We start from the raw sequence: 24631 nt of genomic DNA, 5'->3' as shown, positions 1-24631 counted from the left end.
CTGAGGTTAACTGCAGGCAGCATTTAAATGAACATTCAGAGTCGTTCAAGCTTTGCTCTGTCTTCTATGTGAGTTAAACATGTGTGTCAGGTTTGTTGTTACAGTAGCACAAACACTTGAATGGTCTCTTGTCACTAAACTATGAGGTTTGGTTGTAAAGAGGGAGGGCTCACTGCTCTGCTGTACATGTATCGTCTTGCATAGCTGCTACCAGAAAACACTCACTGACCCACATTTCAGAGATGTCCCATACACATTTTTCTTTAACTGTGGAAAACACAGAGCAAACTCTACCAGCCTGGGAACACACTCACAGCCAGTGTCATCATCTCTAAGCTGATGCAGCACAACCCAGGACAGGACAGGACAGCAGCCGTCACACACTTTGAGAAAGACTTTCAAGAGTCTCACCACATGAATTCCTCTACTTGTGTCTTCTTTTTTTATGGGGAGATGGTCTGTGAGGTCATGTATGTACGTATGTGCGTGGGGGGATCGAGAGATGAGTGTGAAGCTGGCAGGATGTCCAAAAGGAAGGCATCATTGTTCTGGGGAGGGGGAGGAAAGCTCATGGAAAACTGATTAGGAAGTACTTTTGGTGTGAAAACACCCAGGACCCAGTGTGTTTACATATTTATTACCATAGTTATTCTTCTTATGTTGTTAAAAAACTTATTCTCAGAACATTGAAGGGATTCAAAACCTCACTTAAAACAAGCAGAGTCATGATCCCCTTTAAAAAAATCAGTCTTTCAAGTTTTAAAAATGCTCAATCTTTACTTTTGTGTGTTTGAGGTTAGCATAAAGCTTGAATGCAAATGTGTCCCTTGGGAAAAGCTTGATTTTCAGGATAATTAAGAGTTACATTAACCTGATATCAGTTTGCATCAGCATCTCAATATGTGATGATTCCTTCGTAACATGTTCGCTATGTGTCTGATATAAACCTGGCATCACGGGGGCGACCATCTGGGATAATCATGCCCACTTTATTTTTACAGTTTCATTTATAGCAACACATTAGATATGATAATAAAGGTTGTTTGACCTGTGCTCTAGAAACAAACCCTTGCTTGGGAAGGAAAAAAAAGGAAAAACAAACCAGATTTTGATCTTGGGATTATTTTATACTCTGCTGATTAGGAACCAGTAAGTCTACAAAAAGCGTAGCCATACTGAATACTAACCATTAGTTTCCCAAAGTCCAGGCACACGTCCTCTTTTTTAAATTAGGAACTTGGGATAGACTGATTATCGACCGGGCCAGTATCGCTGCAGATATTCAGCATTTTGACGCATATCGGCATTGGGCTTTTTAAAAAAAAAAATCTGACGGCTGATAACAGATCAATTTAAAACTGGGTTATTTTGGCTCTGATGCAGCCGCGCCTCTCTATCTGCTGTAACTACTCTGTCTCCATCATTGTCCCACCCACAGCACCATCTGATTGGTTACACGCAGAGCCACGGCACAGGTAACAGCCAATCAGCCAATGAGAAACTGCAGGGAGAAATGGAACCCAAGCTAGGCTACCGTTGCTGCAGACGGTGTCATTTCTGCCAAGTGATTTAGCAAATTTTGAAAGATTCCAACCCGAGCACTCACTTCTGTTTAGGTGTACGCTCCACTTGGATTTTTTCAGCACTTTAATTTGCCGCCAGAAAGTCAGTTCGTTTTTGCACCATTTATGGCCGCAACACAGATGTGCTCTTCCGCATGAATTTCGGCTCCAAATATCGGTTATCTAATTATTGGTATCGGCCCTGAAAAAAACATATAAGTCTATCTCTATTAAAACTCTAAATATCTAGTTTACTATCTTAGAAGACCGATAAAACCAGCAAATCCTCACATTTACTATCACAAGAGTTACTATTATTAAATATTTGATATTCACATTCATGACTGATCAATTCTGGTTATTTAAAAAAAACAAAACGTAAAAGTCTGACTGACTAATGAAGTTATTTATCAGTTTCTTTTATTATCAGCAGAATCAGATCATAATAAAATGCACTGTGGTTATTGACAGTCAGTCATTGGTACTGAGATATCAGCCTGTTTTCAATAGTAGGGAAAATAATATGATTATTCTCTCAAAAGACACCAGGTGAACAATGATTTATTTGAATGAATCTTAAAATCATGATAACGAAACTATCTCCACACAAAAGACAGGTGAAGAAACAGACAGTCAGTGTTCTTTGGTTGCGCAAACTTTTTGGTCAGGATCCGGAAACACACTGAGGTTTGATCCTCTGATGTGCTTGTCACTGTTTACAGTTTTTGTTGTTCTGCTGATGCCCGAATGAAAGAGCTGTCAAAGCACTTTTTCTCCACGGCTTCCTGTGAGAAGGTTTCAGTTTGACAGCCCCGACTTGCTGAACCTTCTTGTGAGGTGAATGTCACCTGGGAGCTTCTGGAGGGAGCTGCGGGCTGGAAATACCTGGTGTCGGGTCTGGGACCTGCAGGTTGGTCGGGAGCTGTTGTGAGGACAGTGTTGCCTGGGTGTGTTGGTTTTAGGTGGGGTCGTTCCCTTGGTGAGGGCCTTGGGGATGGTGGTGGCAGGGTAACCTGAGCCGCTGCGAAACAGCTGTAGCCACGCAGTGCTGATCCCCCGAGGTCCAGTGCAGATCAGATGATGGTCCAGTATAAGCATGAGGGCATGTGTGTGTCAGAGATATGTCATGGATGTGTTTTGGAAAGATTCATTCTCTACTTTTGGACAGAACAAAATGATTTGAACCCCAACCTTCTTAATTCTTTGTCCAAGCTTAAAACCAAAACATGTGAAGTCAATATTTATGTATACGATCAGTTGTTTACACTTTAGTTTCTACAAATCCACAATGAAACAAGCCAAAGTGATTCTGTGTCTGCTTCTTATGCAAGTGTTTGTGTTCAGTGTGCCTGTGTGAGTGTTTTTGTGTGTTGTTTGACAGTAATTAAGTCCATGATAATACGAAATAATGAAGTCTCTACTTTCTCACAATGACTTCCAAGTTGATTCCAACCAAATTTCATAGACTTTTGGGGCGATTTGAAGTCCTTCTGTGAGGTTAAATGCTAATACAAACTGGGTCTGAGTGTGTGTGTGTGTGTGTCAGTGAGCTCATGTTAAAGCGGCAGGCCAAGACAGCTGGCTGAAGGTTAATGTGTCACAGCACTCTTGGGAGCAGCTGCTATGTCACAGGCACCACTCCTGTCTATAGATAGCCATGAATACAAACTCTTCCTCTTTTCTCCGCTTGCATTAACACAACAGCTTGGGCCCCGGCATGCAGCCCAGGCCTCTCACATGAACTCACCCTAAGAGACAAATGCTGCTTAGGTTCGACCGGCTCCACTCCCAGATTCTCTATCTGAATGTGGATCTGGAAGAGTCTGCCGGTGGTTAAGATCCCACTGAGCCAGCTGGCCGAGAAACCTGTTTGATTACAGTAAGAACTTACTCCACATATCTGGGTCGTCATCGGCAGTATTCATGTCTGAAACAGGTGAGGGACTGATACTGCTGTTTTTCCCGTCGCTCTTTGCAGGATTGTCAGAAGCTGTCTTAACACTTGTCTGGTCTTTTTTTGGAAGCACACACACACACACACACACACACACACACACACACACACACACACACACACACACACACACACACACACACACACACACACACACACACGCACATACCTTCGTCCAAACCAACGTTGTGACAGCCAGCGAAAGGTCTACGCAAACTGAAGAGGTGCTGAGGTGTTCATTATGAAGCTTTCACAGGTGTAATAAAAACCATGTTAAATCTGTTTGTTTATTTTTAATTAGCTGAACTCACTGACCCGCAGCTCAGAAGTTATTCTCATCATGAGGACGTCGACCCATGTTCAACTACAAGCTTTCTCTAGAAGGCATTATCGATAAGTTGATTGATCTAAAGCTTAGTACGTTTCTTATTTAAGCTAAAGTGACACACTTCATGTTTTTGATCTGTTTTTCTACAAGTAAAACTGAGCCATTGATGTTATATAAATGCAGACAACAACGAATGAGTCCAGTAAAAATGAATCAACAGTTTTATTAAAGAACATTCTAGTTCAAACAAAAGACAATGAAGTATTAAGTAGGGATGCACTGAAAATGGCCGCAAAGTGCATTTTCGGCTGAAATTCTTTTATCACTGAAACAACACGGCCGAAACAGAATTTGTGATGACGCAAGTAAAAACCATGGCCAGTACGCGCTTTTCTGGATAAGGGCCAACATGTCTGCCTCCGTTATTCCTTTAATTGCAGCACTAAAGCGTCTTCTAAGCAAAGAGGTTGAGACGGACCACGGAGTGAAAACAATGAAAAGTACACTCTTAGAGTCTGTGAGCACACGTTTCACTGAGATCTATTCAGATCCTCTGCACTTCATCGCGACTGTACTTGATCTGCTTTATAGAGATCATTACTTGGATGTGGGAATAAAGCAGCGCGCACGAGAAATGATCCAGGCCACGATGGATGCGGAGAACCCCGGAAAAAGGACTCGTCTCTCTGAACCAGATGAGGGGCATGCGCCCTCGTGGTCTGATGTGTTCAATGAGATCCTTGATTTTAGTGAGGTTAGCACACAGTCAGAGCCATAAATGCAATGGTAGGGGAGACCGGGGACAGTTGTAACATTTTGGACATTTCTGTCTATAACTTTGAGCTCTTTTAACCCAGTGTGTTCAAACTGCTATACAAACTAGCTGCAACTAAACTGAGCATGTGCAGAGTGAATCAGGTGATTCCTAACTTGTTCTTTTTGGAGCAAGGGCAAGTGTTACAACTGACCCGTGTTACAACTGTCCCCGGCCTCCATACTAATAATTGGCATAATAATTTCTTTCGGTGTTTCGGCCTTTGTTTCCTCGTTTTCGTTTTTTTGCTAAGAATTTTCATTTCGATGCATCCCTAGTATTAAGTACTTGTGATCTGCAGTCCTAACAAAACAAACTCAGTTGCAAGCGTGATACCACCCTGCAGGGTTTGCCGTAACCGCAGCTGGCACACAGGCTTCTCTGCTACAACTACAAAGGCCACTAAAGAGCTGTTTGTGTTTGCAGTTTGATTTGGAAGCTGATATCCTGATAACCCCCTCCTGCCGTCTGCCCTCAGTGAGATATTAAAGCAGCCATGAAAGGCCTGCAGGACCTGCTGGTGCTCAGACAGGCCTGGAGGGGACTGCTAATTGTTGCTCTCTCTGATGCTAATGTTCCACTCACAAATGCACGCCAGGTGACTTGACTCAGGCTCAGATCAGATTGGTGCACACCGGGGCGATTATCTCCAATGAGCAAAAGAAGAATCTGTGATAATGGTTCTGCTTTTGATTCACAACAATCAAGACTAGTAGTGTAGTTCAGGGGATATACAACACTGGAAAAACTGATTCTGTAGCTGTAAACTCTCAAGAATCTATCCTAGAAGTGGTTTTATTTGATTCCCTTTATTTCTATAATGTATACTTGACCAAATAAATGACAAGATTTCCCTTAAGCAGGACTGGGAAGCAAAAAAAATAAAACAAGTCTTGCTTTGGAGTGACAGTAGTCGGCTGCATGTCTGATAACATCGGAGCATATCTGTTGATCTCAGCGCCCTGCTCTGAACCCAGCTGGGTCCACAAGGCTTATCTGTCAGTATTCATGCAGGCCTTTCATCCCATTCATAAACAGTGTTATCATGTGACGTGTAAGTAGTGCTTTAGATGTATCCTTTTCAGTTAAATCCAGCATTTGATTTCAGCTTTGTGGTTTAACTTGTCCCAACACACTTAGGCAGGGGAAGTTGAATCTCTTTTGTCTGGTGATTTATAACCCCCTTTACCTCTGAAGGTAACTCTGGTTATATGTGTGCTCATTTCTTCGAATAGATGAGAACTTGGCTCTGGAGGTTGAGCAGGTTGTCTCTGATCACACTTTGGGCTACTTGATCCCAACCTCCTCCTGTCCAAATGCCACTGTGTTCTTTGGCAAAACACTAAACCTCAGTACTTCCTGATAAACGTGCCAGCACACTGTGAGGCTACCCCCTATCATCACTCTGCAAGTCTTTCATGAATGTGTGAATAGGCATCAGAATCCTTTTTAAACAGTTTACACATACAGATATTTAGACTAGCAAAGGTCAGACCTAACTCACTGAACAAGTTCAGATATCCTCAGCCGATAAAAGTTACAATGTTTGTTGACCCAGGTGATGATTAGTTCCTCATTTAACTTTAGGTGGCTGATGGAAGTTTAGCCCTGGTTGCACAAACTTAAAGTTTTCTGTTGTTAACCAATTCATTTTGGGATTTAATTATTATAGCTCAGCTCCAAGTCATTTTGCCTACTCCTTGTTTGATCTCACAGTGAAAATAAAGTTATGCCTGGTTTATACCTCTGTGTCAAATCTACGCCATAGCATACACTGGAGGTATGCGTAGCCCTGAACGTACGCAGAAGCCTACACACATAGCCTGATGTGCACCTCCTCAAAACTGTCATCCACTTTTTTTTTCAAAGTTATATTTTTGGGCTTTTTGCCTTTATTCTGTAGGACAGCTGAAGGGAGAAAGGAAATGTGGGGAGTAGAGAGTGGGGGAAGACATGCAGGAAATGGTCATGGTTGGGAATCGAACCGGTGAACCCTGCGACGAGGACTGTAGCCTCTGTATGTGGGGCGCTTAGACCGCTAGGTCTAGAACTCAATATTTTTTGAAGATATTAAACATACAAGTTTTGCCCAAATAAGGGGACAGCTGACTTGATGACACGCAGAAACGCTGTAGCTGTTCGGGAAAAGGCTAAAGGCCTGCCTCTTTACCTCACACTGGTGTGACAGAAGTATGGTTGAGTTAAGCATTTCCAATATGGCACCCGCCGACGATCAGCTTCAAAACAGATGAGGGACATAAAGGATACTACGTCCATTGATTATTCAGTCTGTGGCTGAGACAACACACACTACTAGCTCTTTGATTGGTTCGCTGTGCAGCATTATAACTTCCTGCATTAACACAGTCGGCGTTGCGTCATAGTTGGGTTCGTACATTAAATCTTCTCTGATGCCGACTCTCTTTTTGGCAATAATGGCAGCTGCTGTTCACCATTTATCAGCTCCAACTCAAACATAATACTCCCGAGTCGCCATAGTTTCCTGTGCACAAACAAGTAGAGACCGTAAACTGATGATACAACTAGCATACCAATTAGCGTTTAGGCAGACTATTGCTGAGCAACGTGGACACCCAATGCACAAGTATGCAGTGCTTACGACCATGTCTGCCACTACAGTGTAGCTATGGCATAGAGTCGTAAACCATGAGCATAAGTATAAACCTGGATTAACCCTACGTATAGAATTTAATAGCAATAGTTGAAGTCACTGCATTACTCCTGTGTCAAATGTCAGATAGAGTCATGTGGTTTGGAGCAATGATTATAGCTCTCAGCTGAAATAATGATAGGATTTTGCAGGTACAACAAATCTAAAAATCAGTTAATTATTTAGTTTATTGATCCAGCTGACAAGCCAAGTATCCTGATTCATCAGTCAATCCAAGGCTTGTGCCGAGGTCAGCTCTCCCCCACCCCTCCATTAGAATATACACTTACTACTTGGAATAATGCTTCTATAGATTTCATCCTGAAGGGTTATTTTATGTTTCACGTATGTATTTTTTCTGATGGTGGGGAAACACTAGACCTTCTTCAGGCAATTCAAGCCACCATAAGACGTGACCCCGAGCTCTAGGAGTATGATATTGATTTTAATTTGATTGCGAGCACTTTCATTATGGATTGATCATTCTTTTGATGAATCACATGGTGTGTAAAACATCAAGAAGACGGTCAAAGTATCCCTGTAGAAGCTAAAGCGACTTTAACAGACGTCCTTATTTTCTTTCAGCTGTGATGTAAGAACAAGAAAAGCAGTAAACGGCAAAAAATGTTTGGCATCCTTGATTAAAAATTGCCTTTAATGATGAGTCAGTTATGAAAAAGGGTTCACTGCCTGGTCATGAATTTCCTTTTAAAGAATAATAAATAACTTTCCTCTTGTGGATGAATCCATAAAGTGAATATTGAGCTTTAATTAGAAGAACACAACCTTGACAACAAAGACTAGGAATGTATTCTGCAGTGAAAGCTGTTCTTCTCACAGTCGAACTCTCAGCGTGTCTTTGATCTGCAGCTACAAAACTGAAATATTGAACTTGCTCCTCCTCCATTATCTGACTGTTGTACCACAAAGGGAGCCGGCCTGTCAGTCAAGTTGCTGTTACCATAGCAGCAGTGTTAATCAGCTGGTGTTGGATCTTATTGTCCGTGTGATCTGTGGCTGTGCGTCACTGGTATGACCAGGTCTTCTTCGGCCAGAGGCTGTGGTTGAGGTGTTGTAGTTCACATGAGCACACAAAGACACTCTCTCCCTTACTCACACTCACACACACATGCACTGCCCGGTCTGTCAGCAGCTCTCATTCCTGTGGACACAGGTGACACATGTGACAAGTGTGAGGGCAGGATGAGGGAGGTATGTGTGCCAGGGAGGAGGGAAAGAAAAGAGGCAGAAAAGATGAATTTCCTCCGTGTGTCTGCCTCGGAAAGTGTTGAAGTTCAAACAGATTTTCACTCTTGTAGCAAAGCCTCACCTGGTGCAGAGTGCGGGGGACGCATGCCTGCCTGGTTGTTATGCTCCGCTCAGCTAGGCTCGACTCAGCACCACGCAGCACACCACAACCTCCTGCGTCTCTCGAAACAGCCTATTTTTTTTCTCTCTCTCCTGTGCACAATGCAGCCTTTATATAAGGCCTCCATTATGGAGCCAGCTCCTTCACTCATGTCCTCATTGTCTTGGCCAGGATGAGAAAAGGCTGCTCTTTAGAGAAAGCGAGGCTGAGCTCACCCGTGAATCATGCCAACAGTCACGCTTGTTCTCTGTCGTCTTCTGTAAGCCAGAGGGGTGGAGGAGGGGGCAGAGGTTTTTCAGGACCCCAGTTCTCCTGGAGGCAGTGACGTTAAGGTGGTTAACTGAACCCTGTAGGGGTAAGAGAGAGGTTACAACCTCACTTTGTCCTGTGGCTGTGGGTGGCCCCTGACAGCACAGCCACCCTATGGCAGTGATGGTGGTCGCGGTGTGATTGGTCTGTCTTGAACAAGTGGGACAATTGCACTGGCTCACGCAGTAATGGAGGCTTGTGGGAGCTCCGGTCTAGCGTTGCGGGGGCTGCCGCGGGGGGTTGGTGGTACTTCACAGCAGGAATGCTGGCCTTACCCTCTTAGCAGCCCTCTGTTCTCCATCATGAGCACAGGGGCTGTTTGCTCGCGGCTGCAGCAGGGGGAAAGGACAGAATCCATATGAAGCATACGTCTGTTGTCACCACTGCAGCATTCATCCTCCCCCCTCCTCTCTGCTTCCAAACAGCAGGCTCCTGCAGACTGTACTGCAGGGAGACAGATCAGGAAAATGGCATACAGCCTCAGATAGAAGAGTCAGTTTGTGAGGGGAGAGGCTTGTTAGGTGGGTGTCAACGGCTAGTTTAGGAGATGAAATGCAGACGTGGTCAAGGGAAGGAGTGTGTGTGTGTGTGTGTGTGTGTGTGTGTGTGTGTGTGTGTGTGTGTGTGTGTGTGTGTGTGTGTGTGTGTGTGTGTGTGTGTGTGTGTGTGTGTGTGTGTGTGTGTGTGTGTGTGTGTGTGGGTGGGAGGGGGTGGGAGGGGTTGCTATAGGTTGTGAGATGGAGTGAGACAGGAAATCAGCATGCATGCACTCTCCTGCCGTGCTCTGCATTTCCAGCATGGAAAAAGCAGCATGGTTGCCAGGGAAACAAATCCTGAATCAGTGCAGAGCTCTCTCGGACCCCTCCACTAACCCCCCCCCCCCCCCCCCCTCCCTGTCTCCCTCCTCCTCCCCCATGGCCACCTCCCAGCGGCTCTGGAGCTCAGACCTCAGACCGGCCTACTTATGGGAGCAAAGGATAAGGCTCTGTGCAGGAATCATGTCCAAAGCTCCACACTCGATCCCAGAGCAGGAACGTGGGACAGTGGATACTGTTCACATAGCAGACAGATTCTACCCCCCCCCCCACCCCCCACCCCCCAACCCCATCCCCTCCACCCCCTCCTCCTCTGTTATGCCGCCATTAAATTTCCATGGAACATTGAGAAAGTGATTTCTATCCAGAGTCTGCTGCATAGTGGGTCATTTCCCGGTTATTTATGAGATGTTAATGTGCCCCCTCATGTCCGCTTCATACACACTTCATACACACTCATAAATCAAGAGGGGATTCTCAATATTGCCAAGGAAACTGAGCAAAGATTGACTGCAACAACCTGCAGTGTATGGTCTGTCGTCAGTTAATCCCCAAATAATCCTGGTTTGTTTATTTCACTGACTGTGGACACATTTACAGTGAGTTAGTTCAGTCTATATCGGTGTTCTGATTTGGACCATGCTTAGTTGATTAAGATATGACAAAAAGTGGTAAAATATATATATATATTGAGAGGGTCTCTAGAGCCTTGCTTCATGTCTCTGTACAAGTATTTAAATCCTGGTAAAATAATCTGTAAATAAAATAATAACATGTCCTTTTTTGGTAGTAGTCCAAAAATACAAAGATCTTTTGGTTTGAATTTGTGCAAAACATAATTATAATTTATATTTATTAATGTAGCACTTTTCAAAACAGGGTTACAAAGTGTTTTACAAATAAGAAAGAACTAAAAGAGAAATGTGAAGATGACTAGAGTATAAGAAAGAAGTGACAGAGACATAAAGAAAGATAAAAAGGTAACAAATAAAAGGAAATAAAAAAATGTTGGAAGAATAAAAACAACAAAAGATAAAAGATTAAAAAAATCAAAAGATCAGGAAGGAAAAAATGTATGTATATAATATAAAATCCTGCCAGTGATACTGCCTGAAAAATAAAATAAAAACTTCTTTCTTATAAAAACAGCAAACCTTCATTTTTCTATTTGCTTGAACTCTCATATTTGACACATTTCTTTAATTTAAAGATAAAACAATCAGCTTCTCAAAATAGCCGCACTTTAATGTTCTGTTGCTCGATGCATTGCATTGACATTGAATGTAAAAAGCCTGCTGGGAACTTTACACCCAGCATGTTGTTTTATTCTGCAGCAGGAAATCTACTGCTGCCAGTGCTTATCTCTATATCAGGGACTATTAAATCACCAGTGTGTTTTTAAGGGTAACCTGTCCCCTTCAGGGCACCTGTCAGCAGTCAGGATTGAGTACTTTTTCCACAAGAGTTTACTTTCCTATCCAGGGCACATGTTGCATGGTGTGTGTGTGTGAGGCTGCAGCAGGACAGTGACTGACTTCTTCTCGGCCCCGCGGGGAGCTGATGTGTCATGTTGCGGGCTGATGTCGAGCTGTTGTGACAGTCAAGTTGATGTTCTGCCTCATCTCAGCCCCTGGAATAATTAGAATGATTGCTGCTTGACTTAGAGCAAAGAAGGAACGTCTGTATTAATGTGAGATGAACGATTTTCAAGAATAAGTAAAAATAGATGTTCTGTGCAAACTGAATGAAGAATAAGGCGGTGGAGGAGAAGAGCACGCAGTTCCTTGTTCTTATGACTTCGTAGATCTGCAGTTGTTCCAAGTTTATAGCTGGATCTTAGCTGTAACAAGGAGAACTCCACCATGCTATCAGCTGCTCAGTAAACAGAGAAAAAGTTGTTACTTTTTACCTCCATGTGCTGAAAAAATGGACGAATAAATGAGTCCAGACATTCTGGGTACCTTGCAGCTGTCTGAATCTGTAAATGTCTATACACTCTTCTTGCGTAGTTAAAGTACACACGATCTGCTGTTTAATATTTTGTCTTTGCACTGTCCCAGTTTGCTTTGGCCTTCAGCCACCCTCAGGCAGACAGTTGCTGCTGTCCGCTGCGCAGAGGGAACGGGGCCAGGCTCGCTGCCTCTTGAAACTCTGTGTAGAAACTTTTTAAACCAGAGCTTGCAGATTATGCAGCAGCTGCATCATGGCCTATTTCTAACCCTACATACTGTATCTTTGTGGGTTATTTGTACAAGGTAGATGTTTTGACTCAAGGAAGCTACTGTTTCCAATGAGTTTGACTCTGAGAATACAACAAGGAATCAAATGTTTCATTGAGTTTCTGTAAAAATGTTTTCATAGGTCCCTTGAGGATACATTCTACACAATGCAGATGGTGCATGTATTTAATGTTTATGAATATACCTTGTTCTCTTTTCTTTATTTATGCAAAAACATGGTTGAAATAGAACAGACTCACATTTACATATAACACTGCACAGTGGAGATAACAACAAGCCTGAGGGCTTTTAAAAGGCACCCACCTAACACTTCAAGGTCTTATCACAAAGTTCAAAGCAGACTTCTTGCAGTGTCCTGCATTGTACAAGTATAAGCATTGAGACTGTTGTGAAATAGGTTTATATTACCATAGACTGTATAAATAATGGACGTAGTATCCGTGACGTCATCCACTGTTCCTGAGCGCTGTTTTGAAGCCGATCGTCAGTGAGAGCCATATTGGAAAAGGTATCGTGAGGTAAATAGGCGGGCTTTGAACCTCCTCGCCAACAGCTACAGTGTTCCTGCCTGTCAAACAAGTCAGCTGTGCCTCTCATAATGGAACATTCGTAATCTTGATATCTACGAAACTGCCGCATTATGAACCCCCACCCCCCCCACCCCCGTACAGTGTGAGCCAATCAAGAAATTAGCTATCCAGACTACAGTCATCTTTTGAACCAGGCTGTAAACATGTTTATTTCTGCTGTAAATATCGTCTTTCTTGAATTTGTATGTATGTGGTTTCCGGTACTTCTGGAGCCAGCCTCAAGCAGACACTCAATGAATTGCAGTTTTTAACACTTCCCCATTGGCTGGAGGTTGCCACTTGAATATTAGTCACCTATATCAGTAAGATAATCCACAGATCATTGTCACTATTTTTATCTCCTGAAACTGCATGTGTGCACCTCCAACAAAAATGTACCTGTTAGCATGGGTGCAATAATGAAAAGCAGGTTTGCCAACGCACACATAGCTCTGTTGTGGAGTTTGAAGCAGGCAAGATAAAGGATACAGGTATTTGCCACAGTGATTGAGAAGTTGTCGGCATGTGTTGGAACATCTGCAAGTATGAAAAGCCCCAAACTAACCAAAACAAATACCTGGTTTCCGTCGAATTAAGACTCACATCTCTAGTCTCTATGTACTTGTGTAACTGCTGTTCATCAGAATGATGACTAAAGGTACTAAGCTGCATCACACCACTATTTGTAGGCAGTGTTGCAACAAGAAAAAAATATAGCACCTGTGGTTGTTGTCTTTAAGAAATCAATCAATCCGACTTTATTTATAAAGCTCTTTTCATACAATGGCATTGTAACACAAAGTGCTGTACATAAAAACAACTTAAAATAGAATAAATTAAGAAAAAGATCCCAGCCCGACCCCAAACCCACCCCACAATCCTAAGGTTAAGAACACAATATATGCAACAATGGTAGTAAAAACAAAAAATATAAAAGAAAAAAAGAAAAAAAAAGTTGCTGAACGAACTGATGAAACACTCTCATGATATCTTAATGAGGAAACACTGGAGGTAAAATAAGATGTTAAAGCTCAACACAGGAAATTGAAATCACCAAAATAAAATACATTTCTAAGATAATAAAACACTAACATATTAAACCATTAAAAGAAAATAAGATGCTTTTCTTAAAATAAATAAATAAGAATGAAAGTGACTAAAATAGGAAGTAGATAATGAATAAATAAATAGATAAATGAATAAATGAATGAATGAATAAATAAATAAATAAATAAATAAATAATCCTGTTATAAGAATAAAACTCAGTTAAAAGCGAGACTAAAAAGGTGGGTCTTGAGTTTGCTTTAAAAATGTTGATGCTCTGTTCAGCCCTCAGATCTTCAGGTAGGGTGTTCCACAGGCCTGGGCCGTGATAATTAAAAGCTGCCTCACCGTGGGTCTAAGTTCTTTCTTGTGGTACAATTAAAAATCCACTACCTGAAGACCTGAGGGCTCTCACTGGCTCATATGATAAAAGCAAATCTGATAAATAAGAAGGGCCAAGAGATTTAATTAAGCCATTAAGAGATTTAAAAACCAATAAAATAATCTTAAAATCTATTCTAAAAGACAGATTAAGAATCAAGCTTCCTCTCTTTGAAGTCATGTTCTGTTCTGAGTCTTCTGTGCACTGACTACTTTTCTGAGAATGACACTGAGGAGTAGTGAGTAAGTTGTTGAGTCTCTGGACAGAAACCAGGTTATGAGTGATATCTGGACGACAAAGACTGTCAGCAGTGTGCTGTTGACGTGCTGTAAGCCCTGAGGAGCGGCTTTACTCATGTGTTTTCATGTCTGGCTAGCTTTACTCATCATCGTCGCAGACAGACTCATGTCCAGATCTGCCGAAGTCGTGGAGTCATGATCTCTACATTTAGGTCACAGAGAGAGGCGGCTTGTAATCTGCCAAACATTCCCAAACATCTTCTGTCTTGATTTGACATCTCTTCCTCGCATCACGCAAATTCTCTCTCTCTCTTCTCCTCTCTCATACACACATGCTGCCTCCAGCTCTCACACTCAGTGGCTCTCATGCACACAGTAAATGCTGCTGGAATGTGTGATGTGGACTCGATGCGGCCCAAGCTAGTCCTGCTCCATTCAGCAGCAAATCCCCCTGGTTTAGGATTTGCTTTTTCAGTGTTGTGTGCCAGTGACCGTGCTCTAAACTCACCGTAAGAATCTCTCACCAGCTCGTCATGTTTTCCCAGCGGGAGGAATGTGAAGTAATGTGCCTGAATGAGCTGAGTCATAATTAACGTCAGAGTGCCGAGTGGTGCATTCTTTGTTCACAGTCAGACACCTGATGATCCAACTGTCTTTGATTTCAGATTCCTAGTGTGGGATTGTGAAATCTGGCTGCAGGCGAATGAGTTGTATTCTTTTGAATGAAAAGCAGTTTACACTACAGATATGATCAGTGAAATGTCAAGGCCTGTATCAACAAGACAGCTGACACACAGAGGGAGTGTTCATCTGGAACTAAAACAAGCCGTATCTGTTTTCCTTGTCGTCTTGCACAGGTTGCAACCACAACTCCTAATCCCTAATGTTTAATCTGTCATCCCCAGGCCTCCCCTTCCCGAGAGCTCCATGGAGAAAATGAAGAGATTCAAGCGGCGTCTCTCTCAGACGCTACGAGGCAGCCACACCATCGATGAGTCGCTGTCTGAGCTCGCCGAACAGATGACCATTGAGGAGAACGGCCTGAAGGACAGCGGTGAGTTGAAAGAGTTGACACTGAGCGTGAGCTGCTAAACTCTCACTCAATGTCCTATAAGTGAAAAATGATACCAGGAAGATCTTCAAGAAAGTAAAGGTCTAAATGTTATGAACGCTGCTTTGAACATTTTTAAATCAGCACAACTTTGTTTTTTAAATAGTTTGGATCCGTTTTCTAAACAGATCCAAGTTCTACCACAGGAAGCATGGCTCACATTAATCAATCAATCAATCAATCTTTATTTATATAGCGCCAAATCACAACTAATGTTATGCCAAGACGCTTTACAAACAGAGCAGGTCTAGACCGTACTCTGTGTTATATTATTAACACAGATCCGACATCAAGACAGGATAAGATCCAGTCCCGTCTTCCAGACAGGACTCAGTCTGATCTCATCTTAATCCTCCATGAGCAGAGCACTTTGCAGCATTTAGCAACTTACAGAGCCAAGGACAAACGTCCTTTTAACAGGCAGAAACCTCGAGCAGGACCAGACAGCCATCTGCCTAGACAGAGTTGGGGTTGGAAACATTAACAGATTTTAAAAATCTTTACAGGTTTTAAAGATGTAAGAGACCTCTGACCACACTGCACACCACACATTAAAAGATTCCCTTCATCCACAATCAGAGTCCTCACTCTCAAAACTAGAAGTCTTGCAAAATCTCTTGCTGTCAAATGTGGCTGAAACTAAATGTTGCAGACACATTTAGTAAGTTTTGATAAACTCCTTGTTGAAATATGCAGATACATTTCAGAGTGCTGTGAACTGACTGACTGTCCAGTGCGCCTGTCACTGCAGGTGCATTCAGGGACCGTCGTAAATGTGCAATACAGCCCTTTCATGGCATTTTTCTGCGAGTCTAGAGAATCAAAATACAGTCACAGTTGTCACATCAAGAATGTTTTCTTTTTGACTTTTTAGCAGGGCCAGGCTGAATTATTTAACTTAAGATATAACACAAGCAAAAGTGTTAAAGAAGTTAAATGTTGACGATTTTAACACCTGGTACAACCCTGTTACCGATATCTGATAGACTACATGAATTATTTAAAGAGTGAAGATGTTTCGGCAAAAATCCAAGACTAAAATGTTGTGAGTTTCAACCAACTAAAACTAGACTAAAACTATAAAGGGCTGAAAAGAGTAAAATGTGACTAAAACTAACTGGCATTTTCATCTAAAGACTAAGACTAAGACTAAATCTAAAAATGCCACAAAAATTAACACTGCCTCTAAGAGTGTTGTCCCTCATTTCTTATGTCCATTATGCTTTGTCTTTATCATTGCTGCAATGGCAGCATTTGTTGAGCTTCCTTCTTCAGTCAGCTTGCTTCCTGATTGGCTATAGCTCCGTTCCACGTTACAATCCACAAAGTGCGGGCCCGGCTGATCACGTTCAATATTTGCGACTTCAAATCAGTGTGGCCCTGTTCATTTTCTGAGCAGATATGGGGGAGATAATATAACTTTGAACTCACCTCACACCACAGGAAAATCTGGACAGATAATCTAGATCCATTAAGAAAATTGGGACTTTGCTGACATTTTTAAGACAGGGTCAGATCCAAAATTGAATCTAGTTTGAACCCTATTTTAAGGTGCACTGGTATTTTATCTAACACTGACCTAAACTTTAGAGGCTCAATCCTTCCTGCAGTGTCCTGACTTGAATTCCCACCACTGACTGTTCCTGCATGTCATCCTCTTTCTCTCTTCCTAACACTTTGTCATTAACGTTGATAGATTTGGTCACTTTAACATCTACAGATCCATCAGGCACATCAATGAAATCCCTGCTCCTTTACAGCGTGCCCAGTGATTTCACCAGATCTTAAGATTAAGGTCGAAGTTTGCAGAGTTGTTGAACTGCACTGGACTTTATTGAGAGGTCCACTTCTCAATAAAGGGGCGGAATATTACAGACGCCTTTGAGTATAATGTACTCAAGTACAAGACCAATGAAACAGCAGTACTAGAGATGTGGGATTCGGCTCCTGTTGCATAGAGAGGGAGACAGAAGTGACATTTTACAGACTCTTATCATCAGTCATATAGAATCTCAAATCTATACTTCAGTTAAGTGGCTTTTTATCTCCATCAGTGGGGAAATCAAGGACACTGTAGTCCTAAACATTGCCATTAGCAACCAGGGTTTCTGTCCCGACTTGTACAGAAAAGTGACTCAGTGGTTTAATCAAACACATGACAGACGTGTAAAATTTCCAGCATGTTTACGTAATAAAGTGCCTGGCTAAACTGAGATTTAGTGCTTGGATTTTAATGCATTTACACAACACTTTTATCCAAAGCCAAAATCCAAATTTGATCTAACTCTGACCCAGAGGCTTTGCTCTGTATATAAGGAACAACAGAGACTCAGTGATTGAATATTTCTTCTGAGGTGCACGTGGTGAGTCCACTTCTCTAACTCTGATTGTTTTTCATCTTCTGTCTGACATGTCTTATTTATTTATGTGATTGCTGACACACTGTGCTCTGCGCTCTTACACCCTGTCCTCGTGTTACGTCACCGCTTTGGATCCCACTGAAGGTTGAGGCCTTCAAGCCGTCAAAATAAAAAGCAAAGTAACACAGCGGCTTATCTCTGCTGATTTTTTACCAAATCTGCAGTGAGCGGGCGAGGTAGCGAGTTTTCGTTGTGCTATCACGACGTTTCCATGGTGCTTAGGATCTGGAAACATTTTAGAGTTTCCATGACATCGCCCAGGCAACCTGGATGACTTGGTGAAACCATTTCCCCCCGTTTTTTTTCTCCATCTTTCAGCTCCTCTACTTCTTCTCTTTGGCCGCCCTGACCCTTCCCAACAATCTTCTTTCAGGCCTGTCCTCAGTTTTCCTCTCTTGTTTTTGGTCCAAATGAGAAGCTTTTTTTCTCCCTCTTCTTCAATCAATCAGATCATCCAAGTCCACTGCGCCCCCCCCCTCCACGTCCCCACCAGCCCTCTGAGAACTAACCGGGCTTTGTAAAGAGCTTTTTGTGTAGTGATTAACACCAGGTTTGGCCAGAGTGTTCTGTGCTTGCTGAGTGGGGACACAGAATCATGTAGTGTTTGTGTGTGTGAGCCTGCGTGAGTGAGGGGATTTCAGCGGCCTGTGTAACAGTAAGTAGGGGAGAAAGGAGACAGAATGGAGTAGCCACATGAGATGTGATCTGACCCCAGTGATCAGGGGAAAGCGTTCTGGTCCTGATCTGATTATATAACACTTATAACTCCAGCCAGAGGCAGCAGCAGCAGCAGCAACAGCAGCTGCACAGAGATAAGGGACGAGTGACAGAAGGACCTGGGTTTCACATGGGGCGGTTTGTTTTTCCGTTTTTATTTGAAAATCAGGAAAAACAAACAACAAAAAGATTACAGAAAGTATGTTTTGAGTTCAACTTTTAATGCAGGACAAACCATTTGAAAAGTATATACTGTTTAAAGCTGAAAAGACAGCTCAATTTGGAAGTTATCTAACCATCCAGTGATGACCTTATAACCAGAGGTGCTTTTATGCGATTCTGTTAAAAAGTTAAAAAAAGTTTTGATGTATTTGCTGACGATTCTTGTTTTCAGCACAGCACACCCACACCACTCTGAATCAGCCTTTAAAGAAAAGCTGCCTGAATCCTGAGTGCTTAATTTTGGCACTAAGCACAGAGAGTTGGTCGACTCTGGAAACTGGAAGCCAAATAAATCCGGAAACTAGAGGTGGTGTAGGTGGTGACGTGGCTTGGTTCCTTTCAAAGTTCATGAATCTATCTATTTTAAAGTTGGAACACGAGGCTGTAACTACATGTCCTACCATATTGATCTGAATAAAACACAGGGCTAGCTTCACTTCTGTAGAGCTGTCATGCCATCCATCTTTTAATGCAGTCTGCTTTCAACGGAAGGTGCAGACAAAAGTTAGCGTTAGCATAGTGAAAGTAGAGCGTGGTTACTTGTTAACATCATTTTGGAGCTTCCTTCTACTATTTCTAACTCTCAACTCAACTCAACTCAACTTTACTTATATAGCACCTTTCATACATAAAAACATGCAGCCCAAAGTGCTTCACAGAATAACAGAGAGACAGAAAACAACAGCAATGGTAAAATTATAAAAGGCAGGATTATAAATAAAATACTTAAAAATAAAATAAAATCAATACAGTAAAATTAATAAAATAAGTAAAAGTGGAAAGAAAAGTTAAAAATAAGGTAGTGTTTACAAGATCAGGTGAATACATTAAATAAATAGATACATAAATAATTAAATAAGATAAATAAATGTTAAATAAATGTTAAAGCAATGATTCAAATAATAATGGTTAAAATAATAAAAATAATAAAAAAATAATAATAATGCAGTCCAGGGTTAAAAATAAATTACTCCAAATTAAAAGCTAGATTAAAAAGGTAAGTCTTAAATGTAATTTTAAAAACATCCAGAGAGCTCACTGTTTTAATGTCCAGAGGCAGAGAGTTCCACAACTTGGGGGTGTAAAAACACTTTAACATTTGAAGTTGATATTATATGTTTAACAACTTATGTTAGTGTGAGTCAGTGCCATTTACAAGCTAACCAACAGATGAATATGCTAACTAGTCTCACCACTGTGTGACACGCTAGTAGCTGATTGCGTTACCTTACTTTGAAACGCCTCTAATGGAAAACTAGAATACAAAAAAACCCCAAATGTTCACAATGTTCGATAAAAGCATAGGAACAAAAGGGGAAGCTTCCACCAGACCTTGATTCCTCTGCTGTTTCATACACTTGATATTGGCTCAATCTCATTCCAGCCTCTGCACACTGACCTCTAACCCCTCTGCTGAACTTTTAAACCCTCTGATGCAGAATTGTATTAAATCAAATGCTGATTGTGCACTTAAAAGGTCATGTAGCTTTAAAATGTTCCTCTCATTGACTCAGTTTTTTCTGCTTTTTGTTAAGGGCATCATTTTCTCTACAGGGGTTGTATTTTCCCTCCTGATCATCTCTGTTTTTTGTATACATATGGTATGACAGTTTCACTCTGTTTGATCTCACTGCCTGCTACAATAAACAGCTTCTCTTGGGCTCCATTTTCTCCACACTTTCATGGTCGGAGCTGTAGTTGGTGCTACTCTACACATAATAAATCTTTTACCTCTGTCAGCCCCTTTCTCCCCTTGGAACAAATGCTTCTCTGTCGGGCAGTCGCAGAGCCTTTTCTCAAGCCAGAATACACTGCTGAGACTACAAGACATTATGCTTACACACAAGACTCTCTTACTTTTCTTTGGTATTGACAGTTTTTAGTTTAAAAGTTACACTGGGCAATAGAGCGGACCACAGTGCAGCTCACGCAGCTCTGTTTACAATTAGGTAACCCTAGTTTCAGCCTGAGGCTGTAGGAATGCAATATTCTGGAAAATCTGAGCACATTAAGATCAAGAGTTAACCTAATCACATTGGTTTTTGTAATTTTTCCTTCACAGCCAGGATAAGTAGTGTTGAATAGTTTTATGTTGCTAAAAATAGCATCCTATCACAAAATCCTTTTAATATTTTCATGTGGATTTTTACATTTCAGTGCCGCAAATGTTCACTTTTGCTTTCACGTACACTCTTTCACATTTTTAATTCATCTGTGTCATAGAAAACATACCCTTAGTGTTTTAGTCCACCAACAGGAACACACACTTAACGTTGCGCAGTATTGGTTTAGAATGTAACCACCTGCTCTGCTTCATACAGCAGCTATCCCATGTTCATGTGAACTGTGCATCAGCAGATAGAGTTAAAACCTCTTATGTAACTGTGATTATTTCATGCATTCTGGCGTTATGCTATGTAACCACTAATGTGTAGTTTGTGCCACACAAAGCTTTTAGGCAGTTGGCCAGCAAGGAGCCAGGAGCACTCACATCTCTGAATTATGCTTCAAAAGACAACAGACTTTCTTCTGCCTTCAATTTGATCCACACTTATTCATGCAACCACGGGATAAAAGTTTGGATATTTTAGTAGTAGTCAGATTTAAATACACTTTTTGTTATACTGTTTAAATTTATCTTTATGTCCCGATGGCAATCAATACATAATGTGTTCTTAAAAAAGAGTGAAAAAAGCTGCTATCTACAGCCGGAGTAAACTGGGAAAACACCAACCAATCCCTGCCTTCAGGAGCCAAATTATGAAACCAATCAAATCCTGTCCTGCCGTTCTGCCCGCCTCCTGCGCGTACATTTCATGTTTGTTTGTGTTTTTAACTTTCACTATGATAATGTTTTGGTGTTTTCTTACCGCTGAGCAAGCGTCAAACTCCGGTCTCAAACTATGAAGCCCATGCGGAAGTGTTATAAACAGCAATTCATCGAGAATCTGCTTGAGGCTGGCTGCAGAAACACCGGAAACCACATAGACATGAATGGGAAAAAGACGGTCTTTGCAGCATTAATAAACATGTTTACAGACGTCTCTTAGACGGAGTCCTGAGGGAATGCTACAGTCAAATTCATGCTAGTTTTCCTACCAACCCTAGCTTTAATAGTAATAATGGGAAAGATATCTGAAGTCTAGTGTTGATTTAGTTTGTTAAAGAATAATCCAAGTCGTAATCCAGCAAACACATTTGCTCCTTACTTTGAAGGTTTTTGCAGAAACTCCTTTTCTGTGGTAACACTGTTTGTCATACACAACATTCAAAACTCATCGTTTAGTTGCAGAAAAAAGGTCTGTTTTTGCCTGAAAAGAAGAAGTCAATTGTAGGATATATTTCTATCAATGCCCTAAGTATTCACAGTAGTTTCAAGTGGACACATTGTTATTATTTTTAAGCCCCTGGTCAGGACTAAACAAGCACATGTAAAAAGGAGTGTGAGCAAATTTCAGTGCACTTAAAAGGTGTAATATTATGTTTTTGAAACACTTTATCATTTCTGAGTTAACCCAGCATTGCTTCCTGATAAGTGACGCTCAAAGATTTGGGTGAGTGGTAGAATTTGAATAAAAAGTGACAGGAAAGTTAAGATAGCTTTGATGTAATCTCTCTTCATGTTTTTTACTCTAAAACTCCATCAAAAACTGAGACAGGAAAAAATAAGCACATGTTGTTTGCTTCAAAAGAGGACACAGATCCATGAAACATGAAAGTCGAATGTTGTGATGCATAGCCTTGATAACAATATCACAATAAACTGAATGGTTACCCTAGTTTGATGACTTACCATCAAACACCGTCTTTGTTGGTGTAGTTATAAGATTTAGTGTTTGTGGTAGCGGTTACATTCTTTCAGTAGCAGTAACTCTTCCACTCAGTCAGCCACCCAAACACTAATTGATTCCTAGGCTTTGTTTTTGTGTCGTCATCTTAACATTAAATTGTTTGTCTCCCTCCTTCACAGAGCCCATAGTGAGGAATGGGCGTCCTCCATCAGCCCACAGTGTCCACTCCTTCCTCCACCAGTACACAGGCTCCTTTAAGAAGCCGCCGCTGAGACGGCCCCAGAGCGTCATAGGGGGAGGCCTGGGCTCACTCATGGTCATGCCTCGCAACGGCAGTCGCCTCGGTGAGACACACATGTATTACACACAAACGGGCTACCATCACATCTCATACTTTGATAAACTGTGACCTAAGCTCAAGTACCAATCTTTAAATTCAGATATAGGATTCTTTATTAAATATCTGGATGTATTATATCCTCAAAACTATATCTAACATCCTCCTATACTTTTTCACTGAGTTACATGAGTCTAGTGACCTTTATAATGTGTAATTATTTGTTTAAAACTTCTGCTAGAGGCATAAATTAGTGCAGACACACAAAAATTTAAACCCGTCCGGTGTTAGACTCAAGCAATTCGCCAGATGTTAAAAAAATTAGACTGAAAATAATGCTTTCAATCACTTCCAGCTCACTTGCTTCTTGGATTCCAGACCCAAATACAATATTTACATCCACAGCATTCTCATTTTTTAAGGTTAAAGCCTGGAGGAAATGGCAGAGTTCTTTATATTTATGATAGCTGAGTTTGTTTAGTCATAGAATAATAACAGTGTGATGCATGGATTTATAAATAAGATATATCTGTCAGACTCATTACACCTGAAAAACATACGCTGTGTAACTTCTGCTTGACACTACCAGAAGCTGGATCAGAACAAAGGGGCACATAAAAGTGTCAGAGAGCGTGTTTTTCTTTCCTGTTGAAGTCATCAGGCGTTGTCGAGCCCTTCCTTGTTTTTCCACAGACCTGCTCCATCTGTCAAACACAAGCCCTCATCCTCCTTTTCTCTCCCTGTTTTTCTTTCTGCCTGGACTCCAGATATCGTCCATGAGAACCTGAAGATGGGGTCGGACGGGGAGAGCGACCAGGCGTCTGGGACTTCCTCCGATGAGGTGCAGTCGCCCACGGGTGTTTGTCTGCGGAACAGGGGGAACAGACGCATCTCTGCAGAGGTGGGATTTGTTTCTCTGAGTTTTATAAACTTTCAGTGCTCTTTTGTATTTTTTTCTTTCAATGAAAGGATATGTTGGAGGATATGAGTCACTGGCTGCTGTAACAGGCTTTGACATTTGAATATGTTGCTGCTATGAATCATGAAACATTTCTGCAGCTGGAGATCGTACCTGGCGTGGCAGTTCAGCCTCTGCTTTGTTGTCGGAGGTATCTTTTTTTATTTGTCCACTTACAGCAAAGAAAGCCGAGCGTTTGATGACAGGCTCTATTTTTTTTCATCCATAAAAGAGGTAATTTATGTTGTTACAACCCAGAACATGTTCTCGTAGTGTGACATGAACACACAGAAGTCACACACAGCTGCCTACATAGTGAACACACACACACATACACACATTGACTTCACATACTGCTATGCTTAACATACTTTGGAAAGCTGTTTCACAAAGGCTTCACAGATGCCACCAGTGCCACCCACCCGAACCCCTACTTACATACTTTCTCTCTTACACACATACACTCACACTCACACACACATTCTCTCACAGAAACACACTCACTGAGTCAGTAAGGGGCAGATTTTGACATTCCTTTTGTGGTTACATAATTTCAACACATTATGGAAAGACTTCTCGCTGTGATTATTATTATTTTTCATTTGGTGTCAAAGCGAGGTTCAATTTCACCACAAGCATTATTTGAATCCAGGGTGTGGGATTTTGCACATATTAAATAAGGCTTAGCATTATCTCTGTGTCATCAAGTTTGACCATGAGAGAACAACAGGAAGATCTTGTGATGGCTGTTTTGTGATTGCTTGCACCACAAAATTTA

The 24631-nt window shown here is 41.6% G+C and overlaps 1 protein-coding gene across 1 annotated transcript in view; it reads left to right on the top strand.

Moving 5' to 3' along the window:
* The window catches only part of LOC117813914 (cyclin-dependent kinase 17-like), a 46840-nt gene that overhangs the window by 1924 nt on the left and 20285 nt on the right, over positions 1 to 24631 (top strand). Inside the window, exons 2-4 of the mRNA XM_034684975.1 lie at positions 15203 to 15351; positions 22738 to 22902; positions 23663 to 23796. Of these exons, the coding sequence (XP_034540866.1) occupies positions 15225 to 15351; positions 22738 to 22902; positions 23663 to 23796 (426 nt within the window). The 5' untranslated portion in view covers positions 15203 to 15224. The remainder of the gene's footprint in view (positions 1 to 15202; positions 15352 to 22737; positions 22903 to 23662; positions 23797 to 24631) is intronic.

The sequence above is a fragment of the Notolabrus celidotus genome, chromosome 6, assembly GCF_009762535.1.
Source record: "Notolabrus celidotus isolate fNotCel1 chromosome 6, fNotCel1.pri, whole genome shotgun sequence".
Lineage (NCBI taxonomy): Eukaryota > Metazoa > Chordata > Actinopteri > Labriformes > Labridae > Notolabrus > Notolabrus celidotus.
This window is presented reverse-complemented; position numbering and strand designations above follow the sequence as displayed.